The 23,684-nt window shown below is 38.3% G+C and overlaps 1 protein-coding gene across 2 annotated transcripts; it reads left to right on the forward strand.

Moving 5' to 3' along the window:
* The first annotated feature begins 437 nt into the window (after positions 1–437).
* On the forward strand, positions 438–22,850 carry LOC149457776 (Y-box-binding protein 3-like). 2 transcript variants are annotated; one of them, XM_089683220.1, is made up of 9 exons: positions 438–689; positions 2,876–2,939; positions 3,425–3,458; positions 7,901–7,990; positions 10,592–10,714; positions 13,571–13,665; positions 13,777–13,960; positions 18,913–19,009; positions 22,274–22,850. In XM_089683220.1, the coding sequence occupies exons 1-8, from the start codon at positions 590–592 to the stop codon at positions 18,970–18,972; spliced, it is 750 nt and encodes a 249-aa protein (XP_089539346.1). In that variant the 5' UTR covers positions 438–589; the 3' UTR covers positions 18,973–19,009; positions 22,274–22,850. The 2 variants fall into 2 exon arrangements, with proteins under 2 accessions (XP_089539346.1, XP_089539347.1); XM_089683221.1 differs by having other exon boundaries at positions 18,913–18,997.
* Positions 22,851–23,684: the final 834 nt, after the last annotated feature.

A 23,684-nucleotide genomic window follows, 5' to 3' on the forward strand; every position in this document is an offset into this window, starting at 1 on the left:
CACACTGCACAATGAGGCATGGTAAGTCTGTAATGGAGAAAAGACCAACTATAAGGAGCCTACAGACAATACTAGTCACCAGTCCTTTGATCTCTGCTTGGGCACACAATTCCACAATTCTGGTCCTCTTCAAGGTTAGAAATGGGTAAAAAATTATATGTCTGAAAAGGAGAACCAGACAAACAACTTCTTTCAACACTTTAGTGTAATTAGACTAAGATTAGTTGATTTCTGGCTGCTGAGGGTTCCAGGAAATCATTTACTATTTCCATTATTTTTATATTATTATCTCAATAAGTTAATTAGCTCAATGTAAAATGTGCAGAATGAGTAAAAGGTTGTTGAAGGCAACACATGGTGCAACACATGCTGCATGCCTCTTTAAGACAGGAGGTGGAGTAAAATGTCCCTCCATATAAAAGGTCCTGCATGGCCATTTTTAGGGCAGTAAGATCAGTAAGAAGAAGAGAACAAGTGAACTCGAGGATTGAGATCCCTCGAAATACCATCTGCAATCCTCCCTGCCTCTCCCCCCTTATCTCCTAACACCATATAGCAGGGAATAAAAGAACGCTAAGGAATTGCAGCCATGAGTGAAGTAACAGCTGAAGAACCAAAACCCAAGGCTGCTGGGAGTGAACCAAACACAGCTCCGTCTGGTACAGGAGAAGTAGAGAGGAAAGTACTGGGTGAGTAACAATAAAGTTTTATGATTGTGACCTATGATGAAGCTAAAATCCTTCTGTGCCTTATATTTCTTCCCAGTTCTCACTGCTCTACTCTGCCTAATGTTCCTGTCATGGTCTATTTTTGTCCTTGCTGATTCTATGTCTGTTCCACTGTGCCCATATTCTGTGACAAACTTTCCTTCTGTATAAAATTACCCAATTATCTAAAAATTGTTTGTACTTTTTGTTTTTGTAAACCTTCATAACTTTTTTCATAGCTTAAACTTTGGATAAACAGTATTTGTGAAGATACAATGAGTTTTTTTATATTACATTTTTAACATGCCCTGTAGCAATACAGACAGTTCATCCTTAAAATATATGTAAACTCAATTAATAAGATCCCATATACAGTAATCTTTTAACATGCTAATGTAATTTTCAGTCATCTACAGCTTTCAGTATAATAATACCTGGTGATCCTGGGATGAAGGTTCTTGTTCAAAATGTCACAACACTCTATCACTGTCTCCCAATTGCTCTTCTGCAATGTCATCCTGCTTCTAGTGGAGACTTCATGTGGCCATACCGACCCACAATGAGCAAGCAGGGTCCACCTTGTCATTATCAATAATCTGGTTCAGAATGAAGGTTTGCGGTTGACACTGGAGTGAATGCATGTAGACAGGATGTGGCTAAAAAAGCCAGATAGGATCAGAAGTACCGAAATACAAAATGAAGAAAAATACAAGAGAAGCCAATTGTATTTCACACACAGACCAAAAGCCAACTAAATGCCATACAGTTAAATCTATTTTAAGACAGATTTCTGAGTGAAATCCAAATCAAAGAACTAATTATTTAAGTTTAGAGAAAAGGCACAGATTAGAATCGCCAGTAAGATCTATTGTTGAAAGGTGTCTAGATATGTTTCTCAAGGTGCTCTATCTTGGCCAGTACAAGAGGGACGCACTTCTTTCTGAATTTGTATTTAGTAAACAGTACAGAGCAATTGATAGGAAATGGACTCTATGGCAAGAATACTAAGGAAGAACACTAAGGTAGGGGTTTAGGTGGAATAACTGATTGTGATAATAATCTCTCTCTCAGATCCTTTTGAGATCTGAGATGCATGTTGGTGATTCAGTCCATAAATATTAACCTATCCCCATAATGAGTGTTAAAAAGGCACACAAGTCAGGGCAGTAACCAGTCATGATGTATAAAAATGGCAACTTTTTACAACATACAAAATGATTGGACATAACTGGTTGAGAGTTCAAAGCTAATGTTAAGATGGCCTGCTATGTGTCAGTGAAGATACAAATAAATATCTTTTCATGGTCACTGAGTGCTGGTGATTTAATCAGGATCATAAACCAAATGCGAGTCTTTTGGCACCTTTAGACCTCTGAAGACATTGCTGAGGATATAGTCTTGGGTGAATCTCTCCAGTTCCTAACTATTGATTCCTCAATAATAAGTATGGTCTGAGCCTGTTATTCTAAGTGTCAGTGGGACAGTAATTGAAAATACTTAACTACAAACCTGCTCATGAGGTCTTCATTATACAACCTTGCCTGTTGGCCCCTATTCATTCCTATAGATGTGTCTGCACATGCACTCCAGATAGGGTACAGAGCCTTTCATAAAAATAAATAAGGACTGGAGCACTCAGTTATGCCTGGTGCAGGGCCTGGACAGGACTGGGTGATGCCAGGCAGAGTTGCACAGCAGAGAACCCAGGAAGAAAGCTTCCTTGAAGGAAACCACTAAAAGTGAAGCCGTTCTTAAAGATTCAGAATCCTGTGATTACGTTTTTATTGTGTGGGGCAGGAGTAACTCAATTTCCTGTCTAGCCCAGGAAAGGTCACACAAATGGATGAAAGTATATTTTGTCGCTCCGGCAGTGGTTACCTCTAGCTTCTTTTGCAATTGAAGAAGAAATATTTTAACTAGTTAATAAACAATAAAAATGCATTCCTAAATAAATAGCTTGTCTGGTCTCAAACCTTAGGTAAAATATGATTCACAGCATTAATTTGCATTCCAGGACAGGTTCCAAAAATACTGTAGGATTTCGCTGTATTTATTGCTCAATCTTTGGGCCAGAATTGGTTGCAGTAAACAGACATGTTTATGACTTGACTCTTTTACAATCAAAGTATAATTATATTAATAACTCAAAAGTAATCTTTTTTTTGTAGCAACCAAAGTACAAGGAACAGTGAAATGGTTCAATGTGAGAAATGGCTATGGATTCATAAACCGGTAAGATTTGAAATAGTACAAATGTAAATCTTGTGCCATGCCATATCTGTACAAAATCTAATAACGTATCTGTTCATACACACCTGCTGGTTATTCAACATTGAATGCTGGTTGGTTAACTAAGGGTGGACAGCATGTACCTCTCAGAGAGTTCCCATTTCTGGGACTTTACATACAAAGGTTTTATGGCCAGTAGATATGAAACTGGAGGGTTATTCAACCATGCTTAAGCGTTCACTAGTGTAGTTATTACACTGTTCTGTATTGCTAATACATTTTATATCAATGCTACTTAATTAAATCTTTAAGGAGCTTCGTCCTCCCATAGTTTTTACTTCATTGCAATAGACACTGCTGAATTAATTAAAGTATGATGTCCTGGAGAATTTAAAATGGACATGTACTTGAAAACAGGAAGAACTGTACATAATGCTTTTAGATTCATAATTTGTTGATTAATAATATTCTCCATATTATTTTTATAGGAATGACACTAAAGAAGATGTTTTTGTCCACCAGGTGAGAGTGTTACCACTTGTGACTGAATGTTTTTGGGGTTTTATTATTTATGCCAGCTCCTATGCTTAAGCCTGAAGATGCATGTCCATCTATAATTCTGTGTAGATGCACTAATAATTCTTTTCATAACTGTGGAGCAAATATATATATATATATTGGAGGATAGAAGTATGTTTTTGATGCCCAAAGGAGATGGTCAGTTTTCTGCTTTTGTTTTTTATAACCTACAGAGGAAGAATGACACCTGGAATCATGCTGGTTGACATGAAATTTAGCCACTTATTACATTACACTTTCATAAATCAAACATTATATCATTATATAGCCACCTCTGTCTCATTTGTTGTTTTGTACAAAAAGACATACCTCCTGAGACCCAGTTTGTACAGACAATATGGCAACTTGCTGACTCAACAAGATCCACAGGCACTGCCTGACTCAGCAATTGTAGCCTATTAGGGCTACATTCACACTGAGCTGATCATTTTTCAGTGGCTTTTTTTTTAGGTGTTTTTAAGCATGTTTTGAGCATATTTGCAAATATTATAGGCGTTTTTTTCAGGTGTGTTTTATTTAGGTGCTTTTGCTGTGGCTAATAGAAATAGAAATAGCTGCTGTTTGAGCTGAAAATGTCTGAAAAAAGTCTTGAAAAAACACTCATTCCCACTGTTCAGGCATTTTCCATTCAAGTATATGAGGACAAAACACTCGAATCTGCCTGAAAAGTAGTGCAAGTACTTTTTTGAGAGACAGGCATTTTGCTACAGGCGAGAGAACACTCAAGAGTGAACAGGGGCCATTGGAAATAATAGGATTTTACTTGTTGAGTGTATCTGAGCGTCAATCTTCGAGCTGAAAAACGATCAAGTGTGAAAAGAGTCTAAGTCTTGCACATACAAAGGATGTGATTCCTTATCTTTCTCAGAAGTTTGAAGACATTTCTTTTTGAAAGCCTTCTTTACTCCATAAAAGTCCTCTTAACACAATGAGGGAAAAACTGAAACTAACATTCCACATGGTGAAGCAGAGAGTGGCAACTAAGGGCGTTTAACTACTAAATAATAACCAAAAATAATAATAAACAACAATAAAGGAGGCTGTTTGCTGTAAAAAACATACAACACATACACTCACCGGACATTTTATTAGGTACAATTGCTAGTACCGGGTTGGAACCCCTTTTTGCCTTCAGAACTGCCTTAATTCTTCGTGGCATAGATTCAAAATGATGTTGGAAATATTCCTCAGAGATTTTATTCTATATTGACATGATAACATCACGCAGTTGCTGCAGATTTGTCAGCTGCACATCCATGAACCGTTAATACAAGGCAGGATGGATCCATGCTTTCATGTTCTTTATGCTACCATCTGAATGTCGCAACTGAAATCAAGACTCATCAGACCAGGGAATGTTTGTCCAATCTTCTGTTGTCCAGTTTTGGTCAGCCTGTGTGAATTGTAGCATCCGATTCCTGTTTGTAGCTGACAGGCATGGTGTAGTCCATCTGCTTTGGGCTCGATGTGTTGTGTGTTCAGAAATAGTATTCTGCATATCTTGGTTGTAACGAGTGGTTATTTGAGTTACTGTTGCTTTTCTATGATTTCTATCACCTCAAACCAGTCTGCCCATTTTCCTCTGACCTCTGACATCAACAAGGTATTTTTGTCCACACAACTGCCGCTCACTTTATCTTTTTTGGACCATTCTCTGTAAACCCTAGAGATGATTGGGAGTAAAAATCCCAGTAGATCAGCAGTTTTTTAAATACCCAAGCCAGCAGGTCTGGCACCAACAACCATGCCATGTTCAAAGTCGCTTAAATCCCCTTTCTTCCTCATTCTGATATTCGGTTTGAACTTCAGCAAGTCATCTTCACCATGTCTAGATGCCTAAATGCATTGAGTTGCTGACATGTGATTGGCTGATTAGCGGTTTGTGTTACCAAGCAATTGAACAGGTGTACCTAATAAAGTGTCCGGTGAGTGTATATATGCACTGTATCTGTGTGTATTGCCTCAAGCAGTCTGTTTTATTGTTGTTAAAAAAAATAAAAATAAATATATATATATATATATATATTTTTTTATAATTATAACTTTTATTATAGGACCATCATTTAACATATAGCATACAGTTGCATATAATATAGCAGAGTATTTGGGCTACAACTTTATTATTCAGTATAATAATACTGTGAAGTTCAAACCGCAGTAAAACATGGCAACCAGTCAGAACTAAGATTACAGTAGGTTAGCCAAAGAAGAATTCTGATTGGTTAACTGCCCTTTTCACACTTTTGTTCCTATTTGAATGAACTAGACACTCCATGTGCAGTTTGATCCTCAAATATTCATAGTGTCTCATAATTCGAAGTATGATTGACTAGTAACTCCTGACTGCATCCTTTCTGGTCAGTCATCCAAAGGCTTTAGTAACGATCAGCTAAAATAGAACTCAGGGCTTCTGCCAGATCTGTCAGGCTGTAATTTGAGAGAGGAACTAGCACTGACCCAGTTGTCAAGGCCTCAGAGGGATGTAATTTGATGGGTCAATGAGAGCAGTCAGTGGATAATCTTGTATGCATAGTAAATTTATGTTTCCTATGAAGAAAGGGTACAAACAGTCAGACCAAAATTAGCATCTCAAGTAATACATTACATTACATCCTCTGGATCAACTGTGGAAGTAGGATTATAATTTTTTTTTTTTATGGTTAAACTGGATGGACTTTTGTCTTTTCAGCCAGACTAACTATGTAAAAGCATAGTAGCCATGGATAGAAGGTTGACGAGAATTAAAGAGGCCCTGAGCTATAAAGCTGTGCCCAGAAAAGGCAAGAAGAGGGTGAAGATCTAGTCCCCAATATTACCCGTAGGCTCCCTACAGCTAATCGTCTCCTCATTACTAACCTACGATGCCTAATTCCACACTGTGTCTCTTTATGGAGGAGGCTATCTTGGTAGAAGCAGAACTTCAAGTCCTTATATCAGACTGACCCTGATGATTGGAGATCTGATAACTGATGAGGAAATATTTAAAAAGCAGAAGAAGTGAGGGAGCCAAGATCTGCAGAATGAATGAAGTAGAATCTTTAATTTGCAGGTGCTTATGTACTGCTTCCTTTCCAGCAAGGAGAATAGTGAGCAGCACAGTAGCAATATCACCAAATCTCACTCCAAATCTCATTGAACTAGCAGTCAATAGCAGATGTGCCTTAAAGTATAACTTAAGGCAAACCTTTTTTGGTTTTGGATAGGGTGGTGATGGATTACAACCTGTCAAGTTTTTATTGCTTTCTGTGTCCCTGTTATGGAGATGTATCCTTTCTTTGTGTCCTGTTTACCATTTTTGCCAAAAGTGAAAATGAAAGAAAATCCCAAATTTTGGGTTATCCCCAGAATAGAAATAGAGTGCAAATCTCCAAATGAAGACACTCACATTGGAGGGATTTCCTCTCAGTTGCTATTCTGGCTTTCAAGACAAAGGACAGACATTTCAGGGTACTGCTTAGGCACATTAAACATTTCTAGAAGTTCCCTTTATGAAAGAAAAGCTTCACTTTTTGAGTTGAAGTCCACTTTTAGTATTAGAATAATCTATTAGAAACTTGTTTTAAAATATATTGAGTAAGCCAATTTTTATTGCCTTTATTTTTACTTTTGTGAAGAAGGGGGGATAGTTAGGGTGTATTCTTGGAAAAGCTGCAGAATTCAGTCAATATTCCTTTCTACTGCTGACACAGAATATATTGCCTTTTCCTCTGTATAAGTCACCTGTTCCTTCTCATGCTGCCTTATGCAGCAAAGTGCTGACCAAGAGAATGCTGTGGTGGTGATATCTGGGATGTATGTAGAGATCCTTAGCTTGTGCTGAGTTCATCATAAACCCCTTAAGTTCACTTGATATCTTTATTGTATCATGATTTTTGTGTCTTCTTTCATTTTCTTTCCATATTTATGAAAATTTAGACAGCGTTATTTAGTGTAAAAGTGAAAACATTATTTTCCATATTTATTACCCGTGCAGTTTTGATTCTAACCAATGATAATATCCTGTTACTGATAACAGTATTGATACTGTTTGGCTATAGATATTAGGAATTATGCTAAAGCTGTATCTCATGTTTTGAATCTGCAGTGGAAATTAGGAAACTTCCCCTCAGGGGTGGACTGACAACTCATGGGGCCCCTGGGCAATAGGGGATCATGGGGCCCCTGTGTCCTTGCCCAAACTCAAAAAAGCCTATGAAAAAGGTACCAGGGGCATCTCATGGGGCCCCCTACTGACCCCGGACCCTTGGGCAGTGTCAGTCCACCCCAGCTTCCCCTCTAAATATTGCCTGCCTCATCTCCAATCGAGTTTAGGTGGTTTTATTTTAAATTGTAACTATGGAGAGATAATTCATGAGTTCTGACAATGATGTTATATTTTTTGACAGACAGCAATCAAGAAAAATAATCCTCGCAAATACCTGCGGAGCGTAGGGGATGGAGAGGTGGTGGAGTTTGATGTTGTTGCTGGGGAGAAGGTGAGAATATCTGCAATGCCATCATCAAATTTACAGCCCCTACATTTTTCTAAAGGCTAAATTCACCCTGCACACATTAAGCAACTTATAGCAATTTTTTGTGCAGTGATTATTAAACATTATATGGTATAGATGTGCTACAAACACACAAACATGAGAGGTATGCATATGTGTTTGACCATCATCCAATTCAATAAACCTGCTTAAATGCATATAAAAATGTCCAGTCATTTGAAATGCACTAAGATGTAGTGTATACAGTACATATGAACTAGCCATGCAGTAATAAATTGTATAATTCACATTCATACATACCAAGATCAATTTAGACAGGAGCCAGGTAACCTACCAGCATGTCTTTGGATTGTGGGAGGAAACCAGAAAACCTTGAAATATTCCTTAGTGCTCCCTGTAACTAGGGTGAATTTTATCGATTTTATTATACAACAAGGCATTTTAGAACAGGACCAATGTAATTATGAGGGCTAATTTTTAAAGGTTCAAAACTTGCTTCATACATTCTCTGCTGCTCAAATGTAACACTGGACCAAAACTTGCTTTTGGCCACATCTCCTGTACTTTACTTGAGCATGAAAGACATAGAAGTTATAATGCACTACCAGGCATTTTATCACCTAGCGGAAAAACAAATCCTAACAATATGAAAATGTTCACACATAACAACCCATTGCCATTAAATAGGACAGATGTTTCTATCAAAATATCATGGATCAGGGTACTCCATACATTCAGACCATTATCCATACGTGATCCAGGTCCCAAATAAAAAAATTTATTTTTATAGGCAAATCTGTCTTTTTTCTAATGTTGGTGAGTTGGTATGTGCAAACATTTTCATATTATTTGGATCTGGTTTTTATTTTTTTTCAAGTAATAGAACCCTCTGAAGTGTATAAAACTTTTTTATGGCTATATATGTTTTGAAGCTTGCACCACACAGAGCTTTTTGAAGATAACACAATTCCCATGTGAAACCTAATTATATGTATGCAGAGGAGGTGAATTGGGGTCATTTAGGGAGAAGTGGTGGTGTATGTTTTTATTTTTTTGGACAAATCTGTGTTTTGCTTAATCTAGGCAAGTACATTTTATTAGGCCAGTCAATTCTTACCTTTCTTGTGCCACCCTGTGGCCCTGATCTGCTGCCAGTGTTGTTTGAAGTCCTGAGTAAGGGCCAGTTCACACTACATGCGTTTCAGTTACATGTTTTCTGCATCCAAAATGCACAGAAAGTAGGTTATATGGTTGTCAATGTCATAGTTCACATCAGTGTTTGCAGTTCCAGTGCGTTCCAGTTACAGAAAAAAAAGTAGAACATGCTGCATTTGTTTCTGCACAGAACTGTACTGGAACGCAGTAAAATGCACAAAAAATGTACCGGAACGCACCAAAAACACACTGGAATGTGCATGTCCCTATTTGAATTGAAGAAAAAGAGAGGAGAAAAAATGAACTAGAATGCTTACAAAATGCACTGGAACGTGTCAAAAATGCACACGTTCCAGAATGCACCAAAAACTTGTCAAAGACGCACATGCAAAAACGCATCCGGAAAGCATCTGGACTGCGTTTCTATAGTGTGAACCACCCCTAAGTGCAAACTTTAAGTCAAAATTTCCCCTGCACCCACGTGCCCTCACCTTGTGGCTGGACAATTGCATTCTGGGAGGGAGGAAGGAAGAGTACCCAATGTTCATTCATACACAGAAACATAGGGTAGATCTTCCGGCTCCAGAGACAGAACAGGGAAAGTAAATAAAAACTGCTTGACAGTACCTCCATTAAATCAAACTACTTTGCCTAAAATGATCAAAAATTAAGTTTTGCTTTAATTTGCTTTCCGTATTAAAATCTGTCTTACACTTTTGCATAACTGTCTTGGTCCTCTAGGATTGCAGAATATTTTCATATTCTGCAGTCTTGACAAAAGTGATCATCAATGACTAGAGAAGGCAAATCCAACAACTTAGTGCAGATCCATTACAAATTAGTAAAGCATGATATTTTATTGAATTACATCTTAGCACTTTAAATAATACAGTTGATGACAATGATGATGGTACCTCATCCCTGAGTAATTATCATGTGCAAACATGGAATGGGACTTTATATAGGTACCAAAGAAACATAAAAGAGATATAAAAAATTATATCACTTTATTTGTTAACAAAATATTAAAATTATATCACCATTTAAAAGGTTGTACTTGATTACATCAAGGGTTTATATAACGTATACAATCCATCATATACATATGTCTTCAATATCAGTCTGTAAAAACACCTCAACACGTTTCAACTCATACAGAGTCTTCATCAGGAGGTAAAGAATATATTCTGGAATACAAACATGAGTAAATACCAAAGTTCAAAACAAAAAATATTATCAGAAAAACAAACAATTGTACGTCAACAGGATATTCCAATTACTTACGAAGAACCCAGTGATGTATATATAAAATAGAGAGGATGTAAGTCCAAGGAAAAACCACAGAGGTGGTCTGCACATGATAGTTGATGATACCTGACTTATTATTTTACAATTTGTCTGCTTCTGTCTAAATTATATAATATTTTTTAGGGTGCTGAGGCAGCTAATGTAACAGGCCCGAAAGGAGCTCCCGTCCAAGGAAGCCGATATGCTGCCGACAGGCGCAGGTACCGCCGTGGGTACTATGGACGCAGAAGGGGACCTCCAAGAGAGGTATGTAATAAATGTAGTATGTCATATTTACTATATTATACAAAGCACACAAATCAGGCTTTCACAAGTTCTTTTTCCAAAATGTAATGAAGCTCAGAAAATAAGTGCTTTTGGGTTTTAATGAAACTGTAAGTTACAGATAAAGTGTGTTCCAGGACTGTCAGGTTTTTATTGCTTTTTGGGGGTTGACACACAGGAAAACTCAAGTGAGAAATCTGTCTTAGTTCAGGGCCAAAATTTGGTACCTAAGCGACAATTGCGCATAGGGCAGCCCATTCACATGAATGGCCTGTCTTATGCACGACACGAGTTTCCACATGAGAATCGCGCTAACAAAATTACGAGCGGTAATGCATGTTACTGCTATGCGTAGCGTGAACGGGGGCCTAAACCTATAAAAAAAAGATTTTGGCTTGACATACAGGCAGTGCTATATAAAACATATGGTATGAAAAATGATAGCATATCACTGCATTAAGGAATAGGAATGAAACAGAGACTTATGTTACATCTATTTACGGTCATACTTGCTATCTACCAGTGAGATATTATATGTACAAATAAATATCCAAGAACACATACATTATTGCTGTAAGTATTTCTGCTGACTTTTCTAGCACATGTTTATGTCTAGTGAAAGTTAAATGAACGTCAGAGCTTCCTGGAATTGAAGGGGTAGATGAAGAATAAAGTGGAGCAGCTGCTGTTGTTGGAAGTCTAATTTTATCTCCTGAGTTTCATGCTGTGTGAAGGAGAGAAACAGATGCTAGGGATTATAAGAAAAAAAGGAGTGTGAAAGCCCAGTCAAGTGAATCACTCAGATTACAAGCACATGTGTCTAAGTGTCATGCCCACAATGACTTGTCATGTTCTAAAGGCTGCTGATGAGCCCATCAAATATAATATCCATATTAAGGAATAGATGTCCATAAAATGGCTAGCTGCATTTAGCCAAATCTAAAATGGGATTTCTCACTAAGGCAAAGAGGAATGTGCAAACAACAGTAAATTACAGCAATCAATCAAATTCCAGATTGGGTGGACTGATTTCAACCAAATTAAATGTGATTGGGTGTTCTGGGTTCTTGAGTATTGATCCTTGCACTACCTTATAGAATAAAGACTGTTACAGCTGTTGTAATTATGGTTGATGCAGTTGCTATACGTAGGGCCAGCTTCCCATTGACAGAGTGTAACCTCATTTTTCATTTATCATAGGTAGTAGTTGTTGTATTTTATCAGATAGCTAGAATTATACCTACAATTAGTGATGAGTGAACCAGGCAAAGTTTGGTTCACTGCACATGTACCAATGAAAAAAAAATGTTTTTGAAAAATAAAATTATGCGAGGAGAGAGTCCTTTAATTTGACCTAAAGGGCAACATTAAAAATACACAAATCCTTTAAATAACATGCCTTCCTTGAACCTGCACATGAAATGGCTCATCTGTAAGATGTACTGCAGCAAAAGTGACGCTTACAATAAAAACAATCTATTTAAATAACATTTATCCACTAGCTGGAATGATGTATATATAGCCCCCCCCCCCCGTCCTAAAGGGGCTTCCAGATTCTGATAAGTCCCTCATTCAGACACGCACACTACTTTTGGGCAACAGGCTATGTAGGGATGTTTTCCTCTCAACATGGGGACATGAAGACTTGCAAGGGTGGTGAGCTTTGCCCTCCCAATGTTGAAGGCATGTGGCCTGGTATGGAGTATTTTATAGATATAAAAGGGGAATCCATGCCAAATTTTACATTTTTTTAATGGTGTGATAGCCCTTAAACTTAAAAAAAAATCCCCACTCTTCCCTTGCAAGGCACCTTGTTCCCATATTGAGAGGACAAGGACCCCATCCCCCGCATCCTGTCCTCCAAAAAGTATATGGGGATCTATGGTGAAAGAACTCTCGCCATGGAATCTGGAAGCCCCTACATATGGTATCACCTCAAGTTATTAAGTCACAAAAAAAAAATATTGCCATATGATGTGAATCCCTTTGGTCAGTGATGTAGATCCATGTCAATCATGAAGGGCCACACCCGATGATGTTTACCTGCCACCATGCTGCCCTGACACTACTTCCATTGAGAATGACAGATCATACGTGTTCTGTAACATCACCAAAGATCCCAGCAGGATGGCTTACAAACAGAAGTTAAAAACAATTAAAAATGAGCCCACGCAACAAAACACTCTAAAGAATTTTTTAAATACCATAGCTAGCCAGCACACTGTGTGTATCACCCACAGACAATAAATGGTAAATGGATTTCGTACATTTGTGCAGTGCTAAATAATGTGAACACATATACAAAAATCAATAATACACATGTACAAAGTGTATATACAACACATACACATCATTTAGCGCCGCACAAATTTACTGTATTCATTATACAAACAGACGTTTTCTGGGAATATGTCATGTCATTTCAAAATTTAGTGGTTGTGTGGCAACATAAGACAATCCTTTTTAAAAGAAAAGCTTTAACAATTGAACTTACAAAATAATATTCTATCTAAAATTATTATAACTGTGTAGGCTTATCTATGACATAATTACAGTATAACTGTCCTGTTGATGATCTTCCTTTACCTTTTACTCTTTAATCTTCACATCAGGAGTCAGGCTTTTACTGAATATATAAAGCTAAATATGGTGGTAAATATATAATTCCTGCACAATTGTAATAACTTTCATTTGAATATTAGGGTTCTTGCCCTGATTTTCTTTACAACTAATCATGAATGATGCTGATCATTGCTGACCAATTAATTACAGCTTGAAATGCACTTAATGCATACCATAGTCCACAACTGCTCATTAGGATATCTCTACTTGATACAGGGAGGAGATGGAGAAATAAAAGATGGTGCTCCTGAAGCAGCCCTACCCCAGCAACCAATTCGCCAACCTACCAACTACCGAGGAAGGTATCGCCGGTAAGTCTGTCCCATATAAAGCAGTCCTAGTTCTTAGTCTTCTGATTAAGACCTGATTGACATCTATAATACAATGACAATGGCGCTAACGTTTTTGTATATTTGGAACAGACCCGTGTCTCAACCCAGGTCTGGTCTACCTACTGGAGAAAATGAAATGAAAGAAAACCAACTTGAGACAGGGGCTCCAGAACAACAACAGCAGAACCGCCGCGGTTTCAGAAGACCATACAATTATCGTCGTCGACCTAATCAGGCAACTGCTCCAACACAGGGAGGCAAGGAAACAACAAGGGTGTGTAAAGAACTCTAAAGTTTACATATAGTTAATTTCTGATAAAATTAATCTTGTGAAAAACCTTCAGTTATTTTTTTAATTTGGTATTCAGTAGACCAAATTTACCCATAGACAGAAACAGCAGATACTCAGTAGAACAAAAAAAAACATCCAAATTAGGTTACTGCAGTGCTGACTTATACCTATGGGTAAATTTAGTCTACTGGATGACAATGTACCAATTTATTGAAGGTTTTTACTATCTCATGTCAATGGAAAACTGTCCAAGATGGTGTGGAATGTTTGAGGGCCCAAGCTAGTACACCCACTATGGAGTCAATGACTGCTCACCCAGTTTGCATTGCCATTCCTGATCATGTTTGCTCGACCAGGGCAGGAAGAGCCTTACAAGGAAAAATAAATATTATTATTATAAAAAATGTTCATCTCTACATACTATTTTAAAATAAACTACTAATTCCAGTTGCAGAGCCTCTGCCTCTAACTTTAGTTGTGGCTGAGCTTTATTTTGTTCTACTTTATAAATAAAGAAATAAATAAAGAAATGTCCTAAGTATAATGACAGCTATGGTAACGGGGGGGGGGGGGGGGGGATAATATGATGCACCTAACTTTATATCAAAAGTTTGGGGTGACAAGTTGCAAACAAAAAGCAGCTTTTTGCCTGTGTCAACAACAAGTGTACCCTTCCAAGGTAAAAAAGACCCTGAGAAAAAAAACCCAAAATGTACCTGCTTGTCATAGAATTCTTTCCCTCTATTTGCTGCTGACTTCCACCTGCATTATGGAAGAGCAGACCAGTAGGTGTTCCCCCTACAGTTATGCCCCGAGAGCGGGGGATCTTGCCACAGTCAGGAAATGCAGCACACAGTGTTTTTGTACCACTCCTCAAAGTGGGACATTTTGGACTCCCTCTGGGATGATGGCAGTAGATTCTCCATAATTTCCCCTTATATTTGGGAGGGGTGAAACATCCCTCTTGAAGCCCCCCAACAAATTTCTACTTCCATCTGACCTCCAGAACCAAAATAATGATTTCCCAACTTCTAACCTTCAGCACGCCAATATTTTCTACCAGCATTAGCAGTTAAAATGTCTGCTATGCACCCTTGAGTAGGAGGAAAATGGTGCATTACCAGCCCCCATAAAAAAGGGCTTCTATGTACTCTTGAGTAGGAGGAAAGAGGAAAATTGGCAATCCAAAAAATTGGTTGCTATTTTCTCTTGAGAAGGAGAAGGAGTAGGAGGCATTAGCAGCCCCCCCCCCCCCTCAAAAAAAATGGCTGCCATGCATAATTGAAAAAATGGAAGAAAAGAATACATGAACAGCAGTGTAAAAAGAGTAACTGCTCTGCACTCCTGAGAAAGAGAAGGAGGAAAAGTGTGCATGAACAGCCCTGTAGCAAAAAAAACAGTTGCTCTGCGCCCTTTACGAAGGGGAGGAGGAGGAAAGGACATATTAGCAGCACAGTAAAATAAAGTGGTTGCTATGCATCCTTGAGCAGGATCAGGAAGAAAAGAGCCATAAACTTTCTGCTAAATTGTATTGATGGGTTTGAAATGCAAAGAACTTGGCAGATTACTAAAGACAAACATAAAATAAACAAAAACATACAAAAATATGAAAATTAAAATTTAAAAAAAGAAAATGGTGGCTTGTAATCTCCCACTCTGGGGCTACCCAGGCCAGGAAATTTCCACTAGATTATATGGAAGAGGTTGCAGTGCAAAGAGCTTGGAAAAAGGGGACTCAGACTGCCAGACTTGGGGTTGGTTATAGTGTAGCTTTTTTTGCAACTCAAGATGGCATCTGCCATATGGAGTGGCAGTGTCCAGGCACTGTACATTATTTGTTAATATTTTCTCTGAAATAGTACACTATAAAGTTTATTTCATGATAAAACCTGTCTCATATCTACCTGTTTCATTGCTACCTAACCAAGCTGCTTACATACTGTCCAGCCACTATACAATTATTATGTGTTCTTGCATGGCAAGACCACTTACTGTTATCTCACATATATATTCTTATTATTATAGCCAAATTTACCACCCTAACTCCTCCCACAGTTTTTACACTACATAGACAGTAATATACCGAAACGTGCGGATTGTTCCTGATTGGTGTGCTATTACTTTGTGGAACGTTTCACCGAATTGTTCACAAAATATTGGCGTTTTTGTGGTGAAATTCATCCCATAGGAATGAATGGCGGAATGTTCAAAACTAGAGTGGGAGCTGACAAAAGCTAGAGTGTGAGCTGAAAAATCAGGACATGATTTCTAAACTGTCTTCACTACCTCATTTTCATGCCCGCCTACACAAATCTTATTTCAAAACGTTCAGCTATCCCTGCTGGCACTAAAAATGTCCACGGCTAAGCCGTAGTCCTGATAGTTTTCACAATATGACCATTTGTTTGCAACTCAGGCCGCCCATTGACATTCATTGAAACTCCACTCTAGCCACCTGAAATTTGAAGGGCAATTTCTAAACTCCGACTGTGCCTTTATTTTTAATATTTCAGAGACATACTATGCATCAAACTATAGGTCTGGGTCTTGTGATTCTTACAATATAAAGCTCTTCGGTGTAGAATTTATAATTTTTAAACTACAACCATTTGAAGAGGCAACCGCCAGTGAAGTGAGCAAGTTGGAGCAGGTTGTTTTTAACCGCTCTTTTCTGCCCTTACTGTATAGTGAGTTGCCATAGGAACCCAGGTGTGTGAGCGTAATGTTTACTATCATTACTCACTCCAAACACTCCACACAGTTACTCTGCCCACTCCATAAAGTTACTCTGCCCAGTCCAACCTTTTCACAGTTACTCCAGCCACTCCAACCACACAACAGTTACTCAAGCCACTCCACCCAGTTACTCTGCCCACTCCAGTTGTAGACCAGCGGTGGAGGCAAGAACACTTCACACAATTTCCCCAGAAATTGTAGCTTTTCTAGTTGTAGCTATTGTCCCTGAAATAGTACACATTAATGTTTCTTTCAAACCTGCCTTATCATTATCTCTAATAATGTGGCCTAATCTAGCTGCTTACATACTGCCCAGCCAATGAACCATATTTGTGGCTATTGTTTCTTAGATAATGCACTCTAATTTTTATTTTAGGAAAAACCTCCTTTGTCTGTTTCTATTTGTTGTCTATTCAAGTTCTCACATACTGTCCTGATGCTAGCCATTTTCTAACAAACTAAAGTCTATATTTGATTATTTTCGACAATGCAGTGTGGAACTGCTAAAAACAAGGTCACAAACTATATTATCGAACTGTTGTGCTACTGGCCAATTTCTACAAAGTTAATGGCTTTAGCTCTATTTTTTTAAGAGTAAACTTTCCAATAGTGTTTAGATCTGTTGCATCTGGTACTTAAACCTTTTAATTCAAGCCTATTACTGCTGAATACAAAATCAGGTGCCACAGCCAAACTAGCTTAAAAAGCCTTTTTTTTTCAAGTTGTAATGAATTAGATTGGGGTGCTGCTGCTGTATTTATTTAGATAAAAAGTGTTGCACTGTAAATACATATATCAATTTGTGCAATTAAAAAAAAATAAAATATACAAAAATCCACAATGATTTAAAACATATAACCAAAATGAAACACATAAAGTGACTAACAAAATGTGAAAAAAATTATATATAAAGCTGAGTTCCATTTAAATAAATGTAAAGTGATTACGAAGAAAAAAGTCGCTATTAGATTCAATATGGACTCCTGAAGTAATTTCCAAATGGTGCAATATCACCAGTGCCGCCTGTCACCAGGAATAGTGAATAAAATGTGGGCTTACCAAATGTGTTTGACCTCCTTATTCAGATAAGTCAACATGAACTCAAAGCAGCACAGCCTCATTCACATCTCTCCATGCCATTCCCAGAAATGCCACTCTGCTAGTATGCAATATAAATTCCATGCAATCCATATCATGTAAAAAGAGCACATATACGCTCCATAGTATAAATATCATAAAAACAAATTTTATTTCAGCAGAGGTCCGAGTCCCATGTTTGTGCAATGACCCATACCCGTACCCATAAGTGTTACAGCTTTCCCTGGTCAAAACAGCCCAACAAATAGGTACCCTGGAAGCAATTCAATTAGATGCCTGAGACCCTGCCATTGGCGGTGGGTAGAAGCCCAATTGAAGGCAATGGGAGTCTGAAAGCTCATCAAATCACAAACTGCCCAATTTGCAAGTGTGACTTAGGTCTAAGGGCTAGTTCATATTAGATGCAGTCCGATACGTCTTTTTTTCTGCAACAAAAATGCATGCACAATGTTTTCCATGTATTCCAAAGGCCTTAGTTCACACCAGTGCAATCAGTTCCAGGTGCACACAAAAAGTAGAACATGCTGCATTTTTTCTGCACAGAACCACACTGGAACATAGCAAACGGCATCAAAACTGCACCAGAACTACGTGTGCTGAGAACTGTAAACAAAAATGTATCCGCAATGCATTAGGAGTGCCTTTTTGTGGTGTGAACTGGCCCTAATACTGCATGCATTTGTAAAAGTGTTAGCAGCAATGAGACAACAATCTTGCCTTATGGTAGATGTCAGCTCTGAATTTCTGATGCATAATGTGATACACACAAGAATGCCAATTTAATAATGATAAAGACAGTGGTTAACATACAGTAACCAATTACTGTCTGCTCTGAAAGTAGTCAGGTCGGATTATTTACTTTGAGTTACTATGGAACATAAATTATTCTTGCTCTCTAAACACTACATAAACCTGTACATGCAAATATATCCCGAGTAAGTTAGAAATTGTAGTCATAAAAATGCCATATAAAGTAAATGATGTCTGTGTTAAAGCGTCACTATGTGCACCTGCTGTCTTGTGAAGGTTGTTACTTTATTGCCGTAGACATTATTTCATTTAGGACGTTACTATAACACTGTTTTCTGTTTGCTGTGTAGCCGGCTGAAAGCACAGCCGAGAAGCCTGTGCCAGTGGTTGAGAAAAGCAATGCTGTGTAACCCGAGTGACTCCATCGACCATCATGTAAGTGAGAAGGTCAGTTACAGTTACATTATGTGCAGTTGCTTCTGTGCCTTCAGCCAATTTATGCCAGGGATTAGACCATATATCAGATTTCATTAAACATGAAGACCAGACCGTCATTTTACTTTTAATCACCTGCACTCACTATAAACTACAACTGATACCAGAGATTAAGAAGTAAACTGTGCTGTCTAAGGTGAAATCCATAAAAACTGATATTTCAGCTTCTAGCAAATGTTGGTGGGCTTCATCAGGCACTGTTTATTTTTAACCTTTCTTTCCTGACACGAAGTAACTGCTCATTCTGTAGTTACAGTGTAAATGTCCAATTAATCTGCCATAATTTTGTGCAGCGGGTAGGTGGCTCTTTGAATTCAGATTCAGAAATATTTATGATATAGTCACTGTAACGGAACCGGACCCCAGACCACACTTGGGTATATTCCGTTATACCTCAGCTTCCCTGTCCGAACACCATCCACGGACCACACCCTTGATATCCCTCAGGAAATAGACAGCACCTGACTCTTCTTAAAACAGGAAGTCAACTACTTTATTTTACACACACAACAAGTTATATACACAGGGCGGTGAAACACAACCAGGAACAGGAAACACATCATCAGCCCACCCCATCAGTGGGGAGGGCTACAGGAAACACATCATCAGCCCCCCCATCCAACCAAGACACAGAACAATGGGGCAGCACATGGCAAAAGGACAATAGACAGCCATGTGGCTGAGAACAAAGGACAATACACAATAGACATTCACATACACACCCTGTACCCTAACAGGCACAGGGTCACTTAAACATAAGAATTTGGGAAGATGATACAGAGGTTCCCCCCACCCCCAAAAGGCACTCCCGTCACAGTCACTTAGGCTGGATTAATTTTGTGTTCCTGCTTCTCACACACATTACCAGAATGCATTGTAAGGCTACTTTCACACTGATCTCCTGCAAAAACGCATATTCGTTTTTGCAACATTTTTTACTGCATTCGCAATGCATTTTTGTTAAAGGACATACAACTTGAAAATTGTACCAAAAACACAATGCAGGTGCATTTATGCTGCATTTTCCATTGATTTCAATGGGAAGATGCATTACCAAACCTGCAGCTGCAGCAAGCAAGGCTTTGAAAAACGCACTGCATCTGCAATATATCAGTGTGAAGAGTTTCACAGGAATACATGGTCACACGGTTTTCTTATTTTATTGCAAAAGCGGATGAAAAACGGATCAGTGTGAATGCAGCCTAATGCACGGTACATTTTTGAATGTCCATTCATTTTAAATGACACACCCCAGGTTTCTTTGCAAGTGATTACTAGGTGTAATCCTACACTCCCATCTGTCCTTTTAGCCCCAAATTTAATCACTGTCCAAATCTTGTAGACTTCACCTCCGCAACATCTCCAATCACCAATCCTTAACCTCTGAAACCACTAAGCAAGTTATTCACTCCCTTGTTATCTTTCGCCTTGACTATTGTAACTCCCTCCTCATTGGCCTACCTAACCAAAGGCTTTCCCCTCTTCAGTCTATCATGAATGCTGCTGCCAGACTCATCCACCTTACTAACCGTTCCCTCTCTGCCATCCCTCCACTGACTTCCCATTGCCCAGAAAATAAAATTCAAAACATTAACAATAACATATAAAGCCATTTATAACTCTGCCCCAAATTACATCACCAATCTTGTCTCCAAATATCACCAAAACCATTCTCTCCACTCCTCCCACGACCTCCTGCTCTCTAGCTCCCTTGTCTCCTCCTCCCATGCTCATCTCCAGGACTTCTCCAGAGCTTCCCCCCATCTTCTGGAACTCTATACCCCAACCTATTCAACTATCGCCTACTCTGCCCACTTTTAGGCGATCTCTAAAAACCTCTCTCTTCAGGGAAGCCTATCCTGCCTTCAACTAATAATGGAATCCTCTATTCCTCCTATCAGTTCATCACCAACAGTTATTACCTTTTGTACCACCAGCCCCTCCCTCTTAGATTGTAAGCTCCAAGGAGCGGGGCCCTCCTAACCCTCTTGCATTGAACTGTATCGTTGCTGTATTGTCTCCCTTTATATTGTAAAGCGCTGAGCAAACTGTTGGCGCTATATAAATCCTGTATAATAATAAATAATAATGATTAAGGCGCTTGCCCTGCTTCAGTGCACTCGTCAAGCTATACAATAAACATCACTGGGTACAAGCCCAGAACAAAAGCTGGATAGACTAGCTCCAAAATAGAGAAAAGAGAGCAAAATATATCAATACTTATGTATTGGGTTATATTTAAAAACACATTTTAAATTGAGAATTTTTTATTAAAAATTATATTATCAGAGATAGAACATAGACTGTGCCTGAAAGATGCCTGCATGCAAACAGTTTAGTTATTTAGATGTAGTCTACCAATAATTGTTCTGTGTATGTGCTGAAATTGATTCTCTCCTGGATGGGATGGAAAGCCATAGGCACAATGACTACGTTTACTAGTACATGTGGTAATCATATGATGGGTTCTTTTACCTCCTAACATGGAAATTTGAGGTCTGGCAGATTTGTATATTCATACAAGAAAAATGTAGAGTGAACACCATAATTATAGAAATTATTTTCAATGAATCCCTTTTATACTGTGATATGTGTGCAAAGTATCTTCCAAGGAAGGTTCTAAACCTTTGGGACTCAGAAAAAGGGACTATACTGTGGTGTATTTGCACAGGCTCATATTCAGGGTCATTTAGACTAGAGCTACACAAGCCATTTTAATCTCATGGTCCCAAGAACTTTAAAGTCTACTATGAATTGTTCTGTGTATGTACTGAAATTGATTATCTCCTGGATGGGATGGAAAGCCATAGGTACAATGACTACTTTTCCTAGTACATGTGGTAATCATATGATGGGCTCTCTTAGCTCCTAACATGGAAATTTCAGGTCTGGTAGATTTGTATATTTATACAAGAAAAATGTAGAGTGAACACCATAATTATAGAAATGCTTCTCAATTAATCCCTTTTATACTGTGATATGTGTGCAAAGTATCTTCCGAGGAAGGTTCTAAACCTTTGGGACTCATAGGTATAATGACTACTTTTACTAGTACATGTGGTAATCATATGATGGGCTCTCTTAGCTCCCAACATAGAAATGTTAGGTCAGGTAGATTTGTCCAATCATACAAGAAAAGCGAACACCATAATTATAGAAATTCTTGTCAATGATGTGTCCTTGTTTTAACTCATTAGGTTTGTTTCTCTTTGGCAGGTTGTGAGCGGAGGGAATGTGAATAATCAAAGTGGCCATTTACCACAACTAATTCTGAAAATTCTGCAATTGCCTAATACTTAGGAGGGAGATGAACTACAACTTTACTGCTCAGCTTGCCTGCTGCTGATTTCTACACTGTAAACTTTGTACTCTGTGGTACTACCAGTGGAATTCTTAACTTTCCATTACAGCCATTGATGTGGACTATGAGCAGAACAGATTTTGAGAAATGTCTCTTGTTACACATTTACTACTGAAATCTGGTTGGGTCATTTAAGTAAATCTTAATACAGACATCTTCTGCTTGAAAATGATATACAAGACATAAAAAATAGGTTTTATTGATGAATATAGCACAGTTGCTGCAGCAAACTTAAATGTTGCTTAAAGGAAAGAATGGTTAAATGCAAAAATAAAACAAAACCCTCCTCTCCTAGCCTTTGCACATCTGATGACATCATAGGCCATATACTGACCTTGGTTCACAGATACATTGCTGGCACGTTTCTTAAAGTCAAACACAACCCCTGGATGCCTTTGCAATAAAATCAATAGATATGGAACAACAAAAAAATCTGCTCCTGTTTTATTTCCTAATGATAATGTACGGTATATACAGTATGAATGCACCATTTTCTCATTAGCCAGTGGATGAAATGCTTTAATAGATTCATGCTCAGAACATTTTAATTTATAACATCATTAACATACAGTATGTCAGCAAATTCTGGTGCATGACCTTGTCATGTGACCCCTGTTGTATGTATTTTCTGTCTTTAAAGAACAAATTCAAGCAACAAATCATCAAGCAAATGCATACAACTCACGTCCTCCAGAAAAAATACTGCATGCATGCTAATGTGAGAAGCCTACTCATTTTACTACAACTAAGATTTCGTAAAAATTCAGTGCAGCTACATTTAGTTGGCTGCTCCTGGGGCTTTCTTTAACCAGGTCTACCACCTTTTTTTTCATGGTTGTGTTGTGCAGAATCCCTTTTATACTGTGATATGTGCGCAAAGCATCTTCCAAGGAAAGTTCTAAACCTTTGGGACTCAGAAAAAGGGACTACATTGTGTCATAGTTATACAGGCTCATATTCAGGGTCATTTAGGCTAGAGCTACACAAGTGATTTTAATCTCATGGTCCCAAAAACGTTATCCACTTTATGGCAGTCACTTAAGAAAAATGGCTATTCACCGTGAAAACAAACTTCCCTCTTCTCCAACCCTCCTCAACTCTGCTACACAAATATCTCCCTCCCCTTTTTTTCTTTCTAACCCCCCCATCCTCTTTTCTCGCCAAGGCGAATGACGTGCAGTGCTTCCTGTGCCTCCTGAGATATGCACGTCACATATCCCAAGTGGTATAGTTTTCTAATGATAAAAGGAGGAGGGAAGTGGGCCT

The sequence above is a fragment of the Staurois parvus genome, unplaced genomic scaffold (assembly GCF_062004578.1).
Source record: "Staurois parvus isolate SC_StPar_1 unplaced genomic scaffold, SC_StPar_1.0 ptg000303l, whole genome shotgun sequence".
Taxonomy (NCBI): domain Eukaryota; kingdom Metazoa; phylum Chordata; class Amphibia; order Anura; family Ranidae; genus Staurois; species Staurois parvus.

What these genes read in the sequence shown, in the direction of transcription:
- LOC149457776 (XM_089683220.1), top strand. Translation starts at nt 590, where the DNA reads ATGAGTGAAGTAACAGCTGAAGAACCAAAACCCAAGGCTGCTGGGAGT. An exon ending in GGCTATGGATTCATAAACCG is followed by an intron (nt 2,940 to 3,424) that starts GTAAGATTTGAA and finishes TTATTTTTATAG; the next exon opens with GAATGACACTAAAGAAGATG. An exon ending in GAAGGGGACCTCCAAGAGAG is followed by an intron (nt 10,715 to 13,570) that starts GTATGTAATAAA and finishes TACTTGATACAG; the next exon opens with GGAGGAGATGGAGAAATAAA.